Raw genomic sequence first — 15,564 nt, forward strand, 5'->3', positions numbered from 1 at the left:
TATTCAGCACAAATAGCAAGATTTAAATAATTCAATAAATTCAGATTTAAAACAATAAAAATTTATTCTTACTAAACGCATCCAAATTACGCATAAAAACTGTGTAAACCACCTCCATTTTATTGGTAAGTGCTTGCTGATTCGCAGGAGTGCACTGCAGTTATTATACAATCAATGATGCCAAGCTAAGATTATGTTAACATTAGAGCAATGTAATTCACAGAACATGTTTGTTAAAGTATTATTTTTTAAATGATGACAGACGTTTCAATCGGTTGTGCGTTAGTCATTGCCCATTGAATAGGCTTTTCAATGGTTTAGTAAAGTTGTCATGCTTTTTTGGGAGAGGGTACTTCATAGGTTAAATACATGGCACTTGCACTCACAAAGCCAGGAATATGCAGAGATGAATGCATTATTTTCACACTAGGTGTTTGTATAGCGTGGGGCTACTTGGATAGGACAAAAGACTTCCTCTTCAAGCAGTGGCCCTTGGACTTCTACAGCTATTGAAAATGGAATTGAGACCTCAGTGCCTTGCACAGCCCAGGAACTGGCACAAGTTGCCTTGACCACCTTTGTGATATTGCATCACTGCCGTAGGGTGGAACCTTCTTGAAGCTAGGTGATTTTAAGGCCTATGATGGGACCTGTTTGCTGTTGGGTGACAATCTGCAGATGAATTGGTAGACTGAGGTCTCTGCCTGCCTGTTGCTAAAGATCCTCTGGCACCTTTTGAAAGGCCAACATTCCTTCCTTAACCAATAGCACCAAAGTTAATGAGACACACTCTTACCACAAAATGATTGTGCACGTTACAATCATTGCACCTTAAAGTAATTCATAGGGCAGAATTTTGCCCAAATTTGTCAAGAGTGTCAAGCTATGACTGAAAGCTGGCGTGTTTCTCTCCAGAAACACAGCTGAGTTTTCAGACCAGATTTTCTGGCATTTAGTTCCCAGAAAATCAGGGGGTGTGGTTTGCGCCATTCCTCAGGCAAGGCCAGCCTCACTTAAATTGGGACGCCATCTTTAAAGGGCTGCATTTAAAATAAGTTCTGTATTTAAAATAAGTTCCCCAACCCCCGCATGGATACTGAGGACCACCCCGGCAGTAGGATCCATCGTGGGCTGAGGTTATGACGTAAAGCCATTTAGTACATTTAAACCTATTTAAATGAATGGAAATCAGGTTCTGGGCGTGAACCTGATCACGTCACCAGGGGCAAGGATTATCTCAGACCGAGATCATGCTGGCACAAAACCCATTTTGGCCCCCCTCGAGATTTAGCAGTCATAGATGCTTTGATACATTATGGTACTATAGATATACAAATATTAAGCATCATATGGATGTGCGAAGGGTCAGTAACATCCATCATGGACCTTGTAACCTCCCTGCTCTGCAGCCAGGAGGCACTGGAGGCATCTGTAAACTAGTGACACGATGCTGTTAGTCAATCAGATGTGTCACTGTGTTCTGCGTTTATAAGCAAACCCAAATTTGATAAATTTGTTTTTGCAATGACAGTGCCCCTTCAACTTGTAACTGCCCTGCACACATTTGCCCACACCCTCGTTCTTTGTAAACATAACTGAAATATCTGAGTATGCTGTACTGCTGTCTTCTTTTGGTGAAGAATGATGCAGTGGAATAACATGAAGGTGCTTTTTAAAAAAAAAACTCAACCATTAAAGGGCAGAATCAGATGCGATCAATAATCATAACAAAATTCCACTTTCTCTGCAAATAGCCCTAACCGTCTCAAAGAATATAAAAAGTGCTGTCAAACTCAGCTACGTGTTTGCAATAATGTTACCGCAGACAGCTGATACAAATTAACACAGACCCACTACATTACAAGAATCATAGAAGTACAGCATAGAAGGGGGCTGTTCAGCCAGAGTTTGCACTAGTTCTGATCATTCACAACGGGCACTCAAAGCAATGCTGAAAATAAAGAAGAAGAAATTCCAAGCATTCTGCACAGGCACAAAAGGAAGACATTTGACATTTAGTAAACAATAACCGTCCCCCCAAATGACTTTAACAAGTAACAAAGGTTTATTCCTCCATCATGGACCAAGCTTCCTCTGCCCGCTCGTAGTACTGATTGGCGAGTCTTCCCTTCATGGCTGCCATTGCTGCATCTGCTGCTTCTGTGAAAAGGTCACCTGAATAGAACAGCATGCAAAGCACAAAGTTAAACAATGTAAGAGGTAAAACCAGGGGTGGGCAAACTTTTCCGTGCAAGGGCCACATTCAGAAATTCACAATTTTAAAGGGCCGCATAGTATATTAATTAATAGTCCGGTTGTAACCAATTAGCATGCGGCATATACCTCAGCGCTTCCCCCGGCGGCATCCTGCCTTTAGCCCTCTTTTTCTCTACTTTTCAAAATGGCGCTTCACCCGGTTATGATTCTGGGCGCCTCATACAGAACATAGAACAGTACAGCACAGAACAGGCCCTTCGGCCCTCGATGTTGTGCTGAGCAATGATCACCCTACTCAAGTCAACGTATCCACCCTATACCAGTAACCCAACAGCCCCCCCCCATTAACCTTATTTTAAAAAAAATTATTATTTTTTTAAAAATTTTTAAATTTTTCTTTGATGACTTGATCTTGGTGGGCCGCATAAAGACCTTTGGCCGCGGGCCGTAGTTTGCCCACCCCTGGGTAAAACATTGACTTAGTGAATTTAATTGATGAGCAGGATAAGTGGCTGGCTCGATGTGCCGGGCTAATTAGTGTCGTCATCAGTTGTTTCCTGATTGAAGCGGTACCTGTTAAGGACGTTCCTGACTGAAGCGGTACCTGTTAAGGACGTTCCTGACTGAAGCGGTACCTGTTAAGGACGTTCCTGACTGAAGCGGTACCTGTTAAGGACGTTCCTGACTGAAGAGGTACCTGTTAAGGACGTTCCTGACTGAAGCGGTACCTGTTAAGGACGTTCCTGATTGAAGCGGTACCTGTTAAGGACGTTCCTGATTGGAGTGGTACCTGTTAAGGACGTTCCTGATTGAAGCGGTACCTGTTAAGGACGTTCCCGATTGAAGGGGTACCTGTTAAGGACGTTCCTGACTGAAGCGGTACCTGTTAAGGACGTTCCCGATTGAAGGGGTACCTGTTAAGGACGTTCCTGATTGAAGCGGTACCTGTTAAGAACGTTCCTGATTGAAGCGGTACCTGTAGAAGGAACGTTCCTGACTGAAGCGGTACCTGTTAAGGACGTTCCCTGATTGAAGCGGGTACCTGTTAAGGACGTCCTGATTGAAGTGGTACCTGTTAAGGACGTTCCTGATTGAAGCGGTACCTGTTAAGGACGTTCCTGATTGAAGCGGTACCTGTTAAGGACGTTCCTGACTGAAGCGGTACCTGTTAAGGACGTTCCTGATTGAAGCGGTACCTGTTAAGGACGTTCCTGATTGAAGCGGTACCTGTTAAGGACGTTCCTGATTGGAGTAGTACCTGTTAAGGACGGTCCTGATTGGAGCGGTACCTGTTAAGGACGTTCCTGATTGGAGTAGTACCTGTTAAGGACGTTCCTGATTGGAGTAGTACCTGTTAAGGACGCTCCTGATTGAAGGGGTAACCAGGCCACCCAAACACCCTCCACCCCCAACAGTCAGTGGTAACCAACTCCCAAAAAAAAAGAACAAACCCCCCCACTGAATACCACCGCCGCGGTGAGGGGAGACTGACAGGAACAAAAGGAAGGGGTGGGCCTGGCCAGATGGCCAGGCCTGCGGTAATGGTGATGGCGGATAGGTGGGACGGGGTTGAGAGATCTTCAGTCAGAATGGCACCATGGAACATTAGGGGACTGGTGAAGAAAGTTTTCGTACACTTATTTCCAAAGCTGATGTGGTGATGCTGCAGGAGACCCATTTGAGCGTGAAGGATCATGCGAGGCTTGGGAAGGGTTGGGTGAGTGAGGTGTTCATTCGGGGTTCAATAGTAGGGCTCAGGGACTGGCGATTTTGCTGGGCGAGAGGGTGAGGTTTCAGATGGAGACGGTGGTGGTGGACCGCGCGGGGAATGTACACGAGAGTGATAGGTGCTTTGGAGAGGAGGTTTGTGGCGTTGGCAAGCTAATATGGCCCCAATTGGGGTGATGAGGGGTTTGTGAAGAGAGTGTTGGGAGATGGATTTGGATACCCACGGGATGATAGTCGGGGGGGATTGGAACATAGCATTGGAACCGAAAGTGGACAGGTCCCAGCCACGATTGCTGACCGGGGGATTAGACCTGTGGACATTTTTAATCCAAAGGAATAGGGATATTCATTTTCTCCCTGGTCCACAAGGTGTTTTCGAGGACTGACTTTTTTGTGGTGGATGAGATGCTGTTGGCTAGGGTTAAGAGGTCGGAGTACTTGGCAATTGTGATCTCAGATCACGTTCTGCATTGGATGGATGTGGTTTTGGAGAAGGGGGCAGCCCAGAGGCCGGGGTGAAGAATGGATGTGGTGTTGATGGCGGACCGGAGCTTCTGTGACAAGGTAGGGACGGTGATTGAGGAGTATGTGGGGTTTAATTGCAGGGGGGGGGGGGGGGGGGGGGGTCTCACGGTCGGTGGGCTGACTGGGAGGCTCTGAAGATAGTGGTGATGTGATCGTGTTTCAGGCTAAGGTGGATAGGATGAGCCGGCTGTTCGAAGGGGTGGAGGATGTCTGTGAATGATGTGGGAGGGGCCCCACAAATCATGTTCATATATTTTTTATAATAATCTTTATTGTCACAAGTAAGCTTACATTAACACTGCAATGAAGTTACTGTGAAAAGCCCCTAGTCGCCACACTCTGGCGCTTGTTCAGGTACACAGAGGGAGAATTCAGAATGTCCAATTCACCTAACAGCACGTCTTTTGGGACGTGTGGAAGGAAAATGGAGCACCGGGAGGAAACCCACGCAGACACGGGGAGAACGTGCAGACTTTGCACAGACAGTGACCCAAGCCGGGAATTGAACCTGGGACCCTGGCACTGTGAAGCAACAGTGTTAACCACTGTGCTATCGTGCTGCCCATGTTTTGGTCCTGTCCGAAACTGGATACAATTTGGAGAACGGTGTTTAGCGCCATTTTGGGGATTCTACATGTGGATGTGGCACTTGTCCCCCAGGAGCCATACTCCAGTTGTTCAACCGGCCAGAGTTGCAGGCAGGTGCGGGGTAGATGTTTTAGCCTTTGCCTCGCTGATTGCTCGTAGGCGGGTCTTGTTGGGGTGGAGGTCAGCTTCTCCATCCTGTGCCTCAGTGTGGCGTGGGGACCTGCTGGAATTTCTGACCCTGGAGAAGGTGAGGTTTGCTTGGGGGGGAAGCCTGGGTCATGGCGTGTGTGACTGCTGTAGTCATGTTTTTAAATATCCTGTTTTACAAGAAAAACAGACACTTTGGCTACAGAGGTGCAATTAAAGTACCGCAAAAATGAAAATATCATACATTCCAACCATGTATATTATTTTACTGAAGTTCGGCTAATGGAATTTTGTTTCTATAAAAGAAGGTTCCCTGGGGAGTAGATCATTAGAGACATTGGGCACGATTCAGCCACCGTATTGCACCCGGCAACACCCGGGATGGGTAAATCCCAGGAGAGGCCCAAAGTGGACTTCGTACCAGGCTGATTGTAAGCCACCTGACTCGCTATACATGACGCGATCTGGATCATGCCCTTGCCGGGTGTGATCCAGATAATCATACTTAAATGGGTCATTTGGCTCATTAAAATATATGCAGCTATCTCAAGGCTGCTTTCACCCGGTGCCCGGGAGTCACCGGCCGCACTGATGAGGCCTCAACCTGGCGCCGATTTGTACTGGTCCAAGTGGAGACCAGTTATGATTGCCATTTGGGGTCTCAGAGGCCATTGGAGCCCCCCCAGGTGGTTGGGGACAGGGCAGGACAGTATCCTGGTACCTGGGCAGTGCCAATCGGGCATCCTGGCAGTGCTAACCAGTCACTGTCCAGGTGCCCAATGGCACTGACCAGGTGATGAGCTGACATTGCCACGCTGCCAGGTTGGCACTGCCAAGGGTTGTGGCCTGATGGGGGCCATGTCCAAGAAAGGGGGACCCTCAGCGACCTCATAGCACGGCGTCTTCACATGGTTTTTGGGGGGGGGGGTGGAGAGGATTATAATGTCCATGCCTATGGGGGTTAGGGCATTTGTCATGGGTGGGGGCCCCTCAAACTCACTTAGAGACCGAGACACCCTTTCAAAATGGTGTCCCAATATCCAAGGAGCCGGTCTCACCAGCGAGTTCGCCTCCCCACTGCAGAAACAATTTCTGGACCGGGGTGAAACTACCCAAGGCCCCAAAAAAATAATTAAGTGGGTGAATACCAGTGTGAATCTCACCCAAAAAGCCAACGGGAAACATCCCGACAAACCTGCCCAAAATTACACTTCTGGTTGAATCACGCCCATTGTGTTTAACTTTGTAAGATGATACATAGTTAATTGGAGGAGCCAGGGGTTGAAGCAGTCATGTGTTGAGTTTTAGAGTTCAGTTTTGATTTGTCTGTTTCTCTCAAAGTAGTTCAGTTAACAAAGATTTTGCCTTTGAACATAAACTGTAGTTTCTGGAAAGGTTGCCAGGTCAAATAGCAGTTTCACACAGGTAAGAATCTGCAAGCTGGTTCCTTAATGATCTCTCTCAAAGCAGTTTATCCAAAACATCCCTTTGCAGCAAGTATTCCTGACTGCTAACTGTATTTAAAAGTGGATCTTGACCTGACATGGATTTTGCTTGAGTGGAGATAAAAGATAACAGTTGGAAATTAGTGTTTCATTTCATTGTTTTTTTTTTAAATTTAGAGTACCCAATTCTTTTTTTCCCAATTAATGGGCAATTTAGCGTAGCCAATTCACCTACTCTGCACACCTTTGGGTTGTGGGGGTGAAACACACACAAACACGGGGAGTTTATTTCATTGGTAAGCATTGTTTAACTGGCAATTCTAAGCTATTTTCTTTATTATGTTAAAGTTAGTTTATAACTATTAGTAATAACATCTGTTGTAATACATCCTAACCCTATTTGTGCATGGAATCACTCCAGGAAGTATCCTGTTCTCAGTCTTACAAATTAAACATTGGGGTTTCTGTCCGGTATCCTAACAACTGTTGGTGTCTGGACCGGGATCGTAATGTTCATAAGAATATTGAACAAAGTTATGTCAAATATCAAAACAGCAACAAATCCTGGCAATTCACAGCAGGTCGGATGGCATCTGTGAAGTGAGTGGAGAAGGATTACTTTAGTGTAGACTCTGCTTCAGAACTCAGACCAGTGCTGAAGACAGATCTACACCCAATCCCCTACTGCCATCTCAGATTCTGTGGCAATTCGAAATTGGGCAGCCATTTTTGTCAAATAGGTATTACACAACATAAAGTCCCAACAGGCTCCAAATTTAACAACACAGATTTATATAGCATCTTTCACGTAGTAAAATGTCCAAAGGTACTTTGTAGAACCGTTTTCAATTAAAACAGGACACTCAGACACAAGGACAGGCGTGCAGAACCTTGATCAAAAAGGTAGGTTTAAGGGAGCACTTCACCTGAGGAAGGAGCTGTGCTCCGAAAGCTGGTGATTCAAAACAAACCTGTTGGACTTTAACCTGGTGTAAGACTTCTTACAAAAAGAGAGGGGCAGAGAAATTTAGGAGGAGAATCTCAGAACTTGGGCCTAGGAAGCCAAAGACATGGACCACGATTCTCCGCAACCACGATGGGTGGGAGAATAGCGGGAGGTCTGCTCCCGCTCCTCCTGCTATTCTCCCACCGCCCCCAAAATGGCGTGTCCGGTTTTCCAACACGCCGCTCGGAGAAACACGGGCCGCCGTTTTTCACGGCGGCCCGCGATTCTCCGACCCGAATGGGCCGAGCGACCTGCCGTTCCCTACCTGTTCACGACAGCGGCAACCACACCTGGTCGCTGCCGTCGTGAACATGGCGCGCCAGGTAAGTGTGGGGCCTGGGGGGGGAGAAATCGGGGATCGAGCACCACGACCGTGCTCGGGAGGGGACGGGGCCGCGATCGGTGCCCACCGATCGTCGGGCCGGCGTCTCAAGGGGACGCACTCTTTTCCCTCCGCCGCCCCGCAAGATCAAGCCGCCATGTCTTGTGGGGCGGCTGAGGGGAAAGACGGCAACCGCGCATGCACGGGTCTGAGCTGTCCAATCTGCGCATGCGCGGCTGACGTCATTAGGCGCCGCCGCGGTGTCATTCTTGGCGCGCCGGGCCTTGAAGCCAGGGACAAGGCCCGGCCGCCGAGTTTCCCGGTACGGCCCGCCTATCCCCCCGGGTAGGGGAGAATAGGGGGCCGGGAGAGGCTTCCGACGCTGTCGTGAACCTCTCCAGGTTTCACGACGGCGTCGGGCCTTGCGGAGAATTCCGCCCATGGGAACTAATTGCTAGGTGAAGGAAATTGTAGATGCATCAAAGGCCATAGCTGGAGAAGTGCAGAGTTCTCAGAGAATTGTAGGGCTCTAAGAGGTTAGTAATCTAAGTTTAAGAAAAGCTTACTTCAGAGTAGAAAAATAGCAGTTGGATAGACTTACACATCTGATTTTGTGATTTGATCATTATGGGGACACGGTGACATAGTGGTAATGTCATCAGACTAGTAATCCAGGGGACCAAGCTAATGCCCTGGGTGCATGGGTTCAAATTCCACTCTGGTGGCTGGTAGAATTTTTTTTCTTAAATATGGAAATAAAGCCAGTCTCAGTAACAGTGACCATGAAATTATCAATGATCATGGTTAAAAACCCATCTGGTTCACTATTGCTGTTCAGAGAAGGAAATCTGTCACACTCCGGTTTGGCCTACATGTGACTCAAGGTCCAAAGAAATGTGTTTGACTCAATGACCCTGAAGGGGCCCAGCAACCCACTCAGTTCAAGGTCAATTAGGGATGGGCAACAAGTGCTGCCCTTGCCAGTGGCACCCACATCCCATTAAAAAAATAAAAGAAACCTGATGTCAGACGGTGGCCATTTTAGTTTATTTCCTGCTCACTTTGGTAAATGTCAATATATTCATTTTACCTGCTTTCTGTGGGTCTGGCTCCACACCGAACCCTCCGGTCATGTGGATCTCTGCCTTTCGAGCAAGGAGACAATACTTAGGTTCATCTCCTGTGCCATCATACTCTCCACCTTCATCGTACTCGGTCATGTTTAGAGCAGCAGTGTACCAATGTAAAGCTTGCTTCCAGTCTTGAGTTCTGCAATGCCAATGGAAAAAAGCTGCCACATTTACACATGGATAAGCAGGCTGCGATAAATTAAGACCCCAGTGTGGCACTGACCCAAAGGACAGAATTATTTTTTTTCTAATTGAACCTTAGTTTTCTAAATTTTAGAATACCCAATTCATTTTTTCCAATTAAGGGGCAATTTAGCGTGGCCAATCCACCTAACCTGCACATCTTTGGGTTGTGGGGGCGAAACCCACGCAAACACAGGGAGAATGAGCAAATTCCGTACGCAGTGACCCACAGCCGGGATCGAACCTGGGATCTCGGCGCCGTGAGGCAGCAGGGCTAAACCACTGTGCCACCGTGCTGCCTTATAACCACCTTTTTAAACAAGTTTAAAGGAATAAATGACCCAAGATCTAAAATGGCTTCTTAAAATGGTTTCTTAAAAACCCACATTTCAAGCATGACAGTAAAAAAAACTGCTGAATCCCATGAGAGACGTCAAGATAATGAGGCCAGACAGACCAAGGAATTCAAGTGTCTGGGCTACATTGCCAGAAACAGTTTTCATGACAACGGATAAGGCTTCATGACAGAGACGTTTTTCAATCACCCCATATTAAAATTTGATGGATAGACATCTCAATCGAATTGAATTGTGTAATTACTTTAACCCAAACACAGCCAGAAAGGGGAGGCATTGGTGATAACAATAACCTTAAAAAGTAGCTGCCGGTTTTGAACAATTCATCCCGGAATCATCTCAATTTCTGAAGCTACTTTCTGCACTTTCGCTTTGAACCGCCATTTTGTTTATTTTCATTTTTTTTTTAAATAAACATTTTATTGAGGTATTTATGGTTTTATAACAATAACAGAAGAAACAGTGTGCATACAAATATAAACATAGTGCAAAAGACATCTTCCTCCCTCACAGGTCCCACCTTTCCTAACACCCGACTCTAAACTAAACTAAACTCCAACCCCCCCCCCCCCCCCGTCTCTGCTGACAGTTAATTTTCCCTAAAGAAGTTGACGAACGGCTGCCACCTCCGGACAAACCCTGACATTGACCCTCTCAGAGCGAACTTGATTTTCTCCAGACAGAGAAAGCTAGCCATGTCAGATAGCCAGGTCTCTGACTTCAGGGCTTTGAGTCCTTCCAAGCTAATAGTATTCGGCTCCGGGCTACCAGAGAGGCAAAGGCCTCTTTCTCCTCCTGGATTCCCGGGTCTTCCCACACTCCGAAAATCGCCACCTCTGGACTCGGTGCCACCCTTGTTTTCAACACCTTGGACATGACTTCCACAAACCCCTGCCAGAATCCCCTAAGCTTCGGGCATGCCGAGAACATATGAACATGGTTTGCTGGTCTCCCGCACACCTATCTTCTATCCCAACGAACCTGCTCATCTGGGCCACCGTCATGTGAGCCCAGTGAACGACCTTAAACTATATCAGGCTGAGCCTGGCACATGATGTGGATGCGTTAAATCTGCTCAATGCGTCTGCCCAGAGACCATCCTCTATCTCTCCTCCTAACTCCTCTTCCCATTTGTGTTTCAGCTCCTCTGTCTGCGTTTCCTCTGACCCCATGAGTTTCTTCTAAATGTCTAAAACCCTCCCTTCTCCCACCCACATTCTGGAAATTACTCTGTCATTTTATTTATTTTCAACTTTTCTGTATCGTGTATTCAATTAGAAGAAATGATCAAGAGCAGTAATTTGTATTGACTCAGTACTCTGTATTTGCTTGGACAAAACAAACTTTAAGAAAACTGACTTGATCAAGAGACATCGGAAACTAACTGAATAAAAGACAATTTACTTCATGCATTAAGCTCAGTTTCAAGATCTGTTGAGTAATATATAAAGTGTGGTGACACATACGATATATTAACCAAAGTATAGACCTATCAATGGCCAATCCACCTAACCTGCACATCTTTGGGGTGGGGGGTGAGACCCATGCCGACACAAGGAGAATGTGAAAACTCCACACTGACAGTGACCCAGGGCCGGGTTTCGAACCTGGGACCTCAGCGCCATAGGCAGCAGTGCTATCCACTATGCCACGTGCCACCCTTGCTGGTACAGACTTGATAGGCTGAACGGCCTCCTCGATCACTGTAGGGATTCAAAGGAAACATTTTCTTGTTACTTGCTCCAGCAAAAGCCCCTCATGATTTTGAATACCTTTATTAGGTCTCCAAGTAAACTTGTCTCCTCGAAGGAGAACAATCCCAGATTATCAATGGCTTGATCCCTAATTTGTGCTGACCCTCCATGGCCTCACTCCTCCCTATCTCTGTAACCTTCAGCCTCTTTGAACTCTGCACTTCTCAAACTCTGGTTGTGTTAATCTCCCACTTCCTTTGCCTCATTACTGGCAACAGTGTCTTCATCCATCCAGGCCCAAGCTCTTGAATTCCCTCCCTGAGCCTCTTGGTTTCTTCCCTCCTTCAAAATGCTCCTTAAAATCCACAACTTTTAACCTTTTTGTGTCACCCTTTTGGTTTATTATCCTTTTTTTTGCCATTATGTTTGAGACGTTAAGGACACTAAATAAAGCGGCAAGTGATGCGGTGGTTGGCATTGCTGCTTCACGGCGCTGAGGGCCTGGGTTTGATTCTGTCCCCGGGTTACTGCCCGTGTGGAGTTTACACATTCTGCCCTTGTTTGCATGGGTCTCACCCCCACAACCCAAAGATGTGCAGGGTAGATGGACCGGCCACGCTAAATTGTCCCTTAATTGTAAAAAAAGAATTGGGTCAGTTAAATTTATTTTTAAAAAAGAATAAAAGGCACTAAAAAAAGTAAGGCAATCTATCATTGGGTAATTTGATCTCAACTGGGCCTGTAGTTAATAGTTATGAATTGCTGCAATGGCTCTGGGCTAGGGGATGGGTAAAAGATAATCAGCCTAGATTCATGCCTTTGATTGATGCTAAGCAGACTCATCTGACAAGTACACGGACATTGGGAGAGACAAAGGATTGAGTTTTCCTGCCGGGTTTCAAGGTTCAAATAGCCTGTCAACTCAATGTTCTGTCTTAGGGCAGCACGGTGGCGCAGTGGTTAGCACATCTGCCTCACGATGCTGAAGAGCCGGATTCGATCCCGGCTCCCTGTCCGTGTGGAGTTTGCACATTCCTCCCCCCCCGGAGTCTGTCTGGGGTCTCACCCCCACAAAAACAGATGTGTGGGGGGGGGGGAGAAGAGAGAGAGAGAGAGAGAGAGAGAGAGAGAGAGAGAGAGAATAGGTCATGTCCCGATTGTTTCTTTTACATAAATAGAAACTCAGTTACAGTGGAGAAAGCATGTGAACTGTATGTCCTAAAACCACACAGATCATAAATAGATTCTCCTTATCTAGTTTAGTCAGGCACCCGACCAAAACACACAGTTTATAGTCCAGATGATTTTGTTTATATACATTTGTCCCAGTGGTATAATACAAGGAGAGGGAGTAACCTTGAAGCTGCCTGAACTACACCGACTGTACAGCTACAACATGTTCACACAATTATACACATAAGTAGGGCTTCCATCGCACTTCCAATAAAGTTATGACGACGGAGCAGGAGCAACGTGAAGGAAATTCGCAGCCCAGACGCATGAAGAGTGTTCAATGCTCCTTGCTGACTACAGCACTTTATAGAATTCCTCACTTTACCGCATTCCTCTCTCATTCTAACCGACTGATTGAACAATACATGTTTTAAGGAAAGGTCTGTTTGATCAGGTCTTCATTTGTTAATGTTAAATGAACAAACCTCCTCCCTCTTTACTCTCCACTTTGTTTCTTGTTTCGCCAAATGCCATCAGTGACCGTCTTTCCCTTTCATTCATTTATTCACAGAGAATTTTGGTTTCACCTCTCCCCACCCCCCACAAACCCCCCAGCTTTCTCCTTTCCGGCAGTTTCAGAAGCACTGTACTCTGTCAGGTACCTTGCTCAAGAGACCAGTTTTCATGTGCAATTTCAGATGGTGAGTGCTGGAAAATTATGTGACCATAGAATGCATCACAGCTGATCCTGTTAGTGATCTGATGCCTAGACTTTCAAGCAAATATATATATATACATAATTTAATTATATTCAAACAGAGCATATGAATATTAATTAAACTCTACACTAATCTTTTTCAGTCGCTCAACATGAGGAGAAAAGTAATAGGACTCATTCATTCTCTGCAAAGCTTCGCAATGTTTCTCAACCCCCCCCCTTCTATTCCAATTAAACAGGTTTTTGCAACACAATGACACTGTTTTCAGTAATAAAACATGGATAGAAAAAAAAAAGAGGTGCTGCACCTGTTGGGACCCAGACTGATGCCAGTATCAAAGGCTCGTGCTGCAAGAATCATGGATGGACGATCTCCTGCTTCGGCACCCATCAATAAGTAGTCAAAGCCACACTGCCGATTCTGTTCAGTATCCTAATCGTAGAATTATAGATTTGTTTTAATTGATCTTACAAATTTACATGGAGTTACATCAATTCTAAAGCACAGAAACAGGCCACCTGGTCCAAAATGTCCATGCTGGCTCCACTTGGACCCACCCCACTCATTAACTCACTTTATCAGCCTATCCATCTATTCCGTGTGTACGTTCAGGCCCCCTAACAGAAACTGTACTGTTGGACAGAGTATAATTTGAAATTAGAGGAGCGTGCTTCAGGGCTAATGCAATAATTGTGGGTGACTTTAATCACCACAATGTTCACTCCTCTCCTGACAATGCTCAAGCAGCACCCGCGCCTCCCCACCCGCTCTCTCTCCAGCCCCCCACCCCCCACCCCCCCACCCCCTCTCGTCCCCGTCAACCCCATACTGTTCACCTCTCCCTCTAAAACCACTATGCAGAATCCTATCGGACTGATGTCAGGAGAGTCAGCAGGGAGAAGGAATGGGGTGGCAGGGAAGGTGAGCCAGGAAGCCCGGGGGGGGGAGGGGGGGGGTTTGTAGAGATTATGTGGAAGGGCGATTATTGTGAGATTCAACCACATTGCTATGGATCTGGAGTTATGTGCGGATTTTCTTCCCCGAAAGGGGATTAGTGAACCAGATGGGTTGTGACAATCGACAATGGTTTCACCAGACTTTTAATTCCAGAATTTTATGGAATCCAAATGTCACTATCTGTCATGGTGGGATTCAAAGCCGAGTCCCCAGATTTTGATCTGGATCTCCAGATTACTAGTTCAGTGAAAATACCACCACAGCACCACCTCCCTTTGTTGTTCCACAAAATTAGGGCTCATGGGACTAGCATGGACATATTAGCACTGGGGTGACTAACCAACAGCAAAGTGTCATTTTCAGAATGGCACTGAATAATAATCTATTCTTCTTCATTAGTGTCACAAGCAGGCTTACATTGTTAACACTGCAATGAAGTTACTGTGAAAATCCCCTAATCGCCACACTACACCGCCTGTTCGGGTACACTGAGGGGGACTACAGAAATGAAATGAAAATCGCTTATTGTCACAAGTAGGCTTCAATGAAGTTACTGTGAAAAGCCCCTAGTCGCCACATTCCGGCGCCTGTTCGGGGAGGCTGGTACGGGAATTGAACCGTGCTGCTGGCCTGCCTTGGTCTGCTTTAAAAGCCATCGATTTAGCCCAGTGTGCTAAACCAGCCCCTAAACCAGAATGTCCAATTCATCTAACAAGCACGTCTTTTGGGACTTGTGGGAGGAAACCGGAGCACCCGGAGGAAACCCACGCAGACACAGGGAGAACATGCAGACTCCACACAGACTGTGACCCAAGCCGGGAATTGAACCCGGGTCCCTGGTGCTGTGAAGAAACAGTGCTACCCACTGTGCCACCCTACTTTGTAATTAGTACAATGCTGAAAGGATCAGTGTTTTGATCTCAGCTATTTATAATCTATATCAATAAACCAGACTAAGGGTGTAATAAAACCAGGTTTGTTGATGGTGCAAAGTTAGGTAGAAAAGCAATTGTGAGGAGAACAATAAGAGACTCAAAAGGAATATGAACCAATTAAGTGATTTGCCACAAAGTTGGCAAATGTAGAATAATGTGGAGAAGTGTGAAATCATTCCAATTTGATGGGAAGAGAGGACACTTTTTTTTTTAATGTGGAGGAGGAATAAATGTTGGAACCGAAAGGGATCTGGATGTCCGGGTACACAAAATATAAAGTTAACCCTCTAGTACAGTTGGCTATTGTGAAGACAAATTGTATGCTAATCTTTAGCAGAACTTTCCCAAACTGTGGACTGCAACCCCCAGTGGGGTCATGAGACGAGATTTTGGAAATTCCTTGGCATCAGTGACTGCCGTGGAGCTCAGACCGAGTGCT

General features: G+C 46.2%; 1 protein-coding gene across 5 annotated transcripts in view; it reads right to left on the reverse strand.

Moving 5' to 3' along the window:
- Positions 1-45: 45 nt before the first annotated feature.
- eef2k (eukaryotic elongation factor 2 kinase) overlaps positions 46-15,564 on the reverse strand; it is a 69,912-nt gene continuing 54,393 nt past the window's right edge. For all 5 annotated transcript variants that reach the window (XM_038819293.1, XM_038819288.1, XM_038819289.1 and 2 more), the window contains 3 exons: positions 13,541-13,665; positions 9,069-9,247; positions 46-2,175 (listed from right to left, as the gene is read on the reverse strand). In XM_038819293.1, coding sequence (XP_038675221.1) covers positions 2,066-2,175; positions 9,069-9,247; positions 13,541-13,665 — 414 coding nt within the window. In that variant the 3' untranslated portion in view covers positions 46-2,065. The remainder of the gene's footprint in view (positions 2,176-9,068; positions 9,248-13,540; positions 13,666-15,564) is intronic.

Source organism: Scyliorhinus canicula, chromosome 15 (assembly GCF_902713615.1).
Source record: "Scyliorhinus canicula chromosome 15, sScyCan1.1, whole genome shotgun sequence".
In the NCBI taxonomy this organism is placed as follows: Eukaryota; Metazoa; Chordata; class Chondrichthyes; order Carcharhiniformes; family Scyliorhinidae; genus Scyliorhinus; species Scyliorhinus canicula.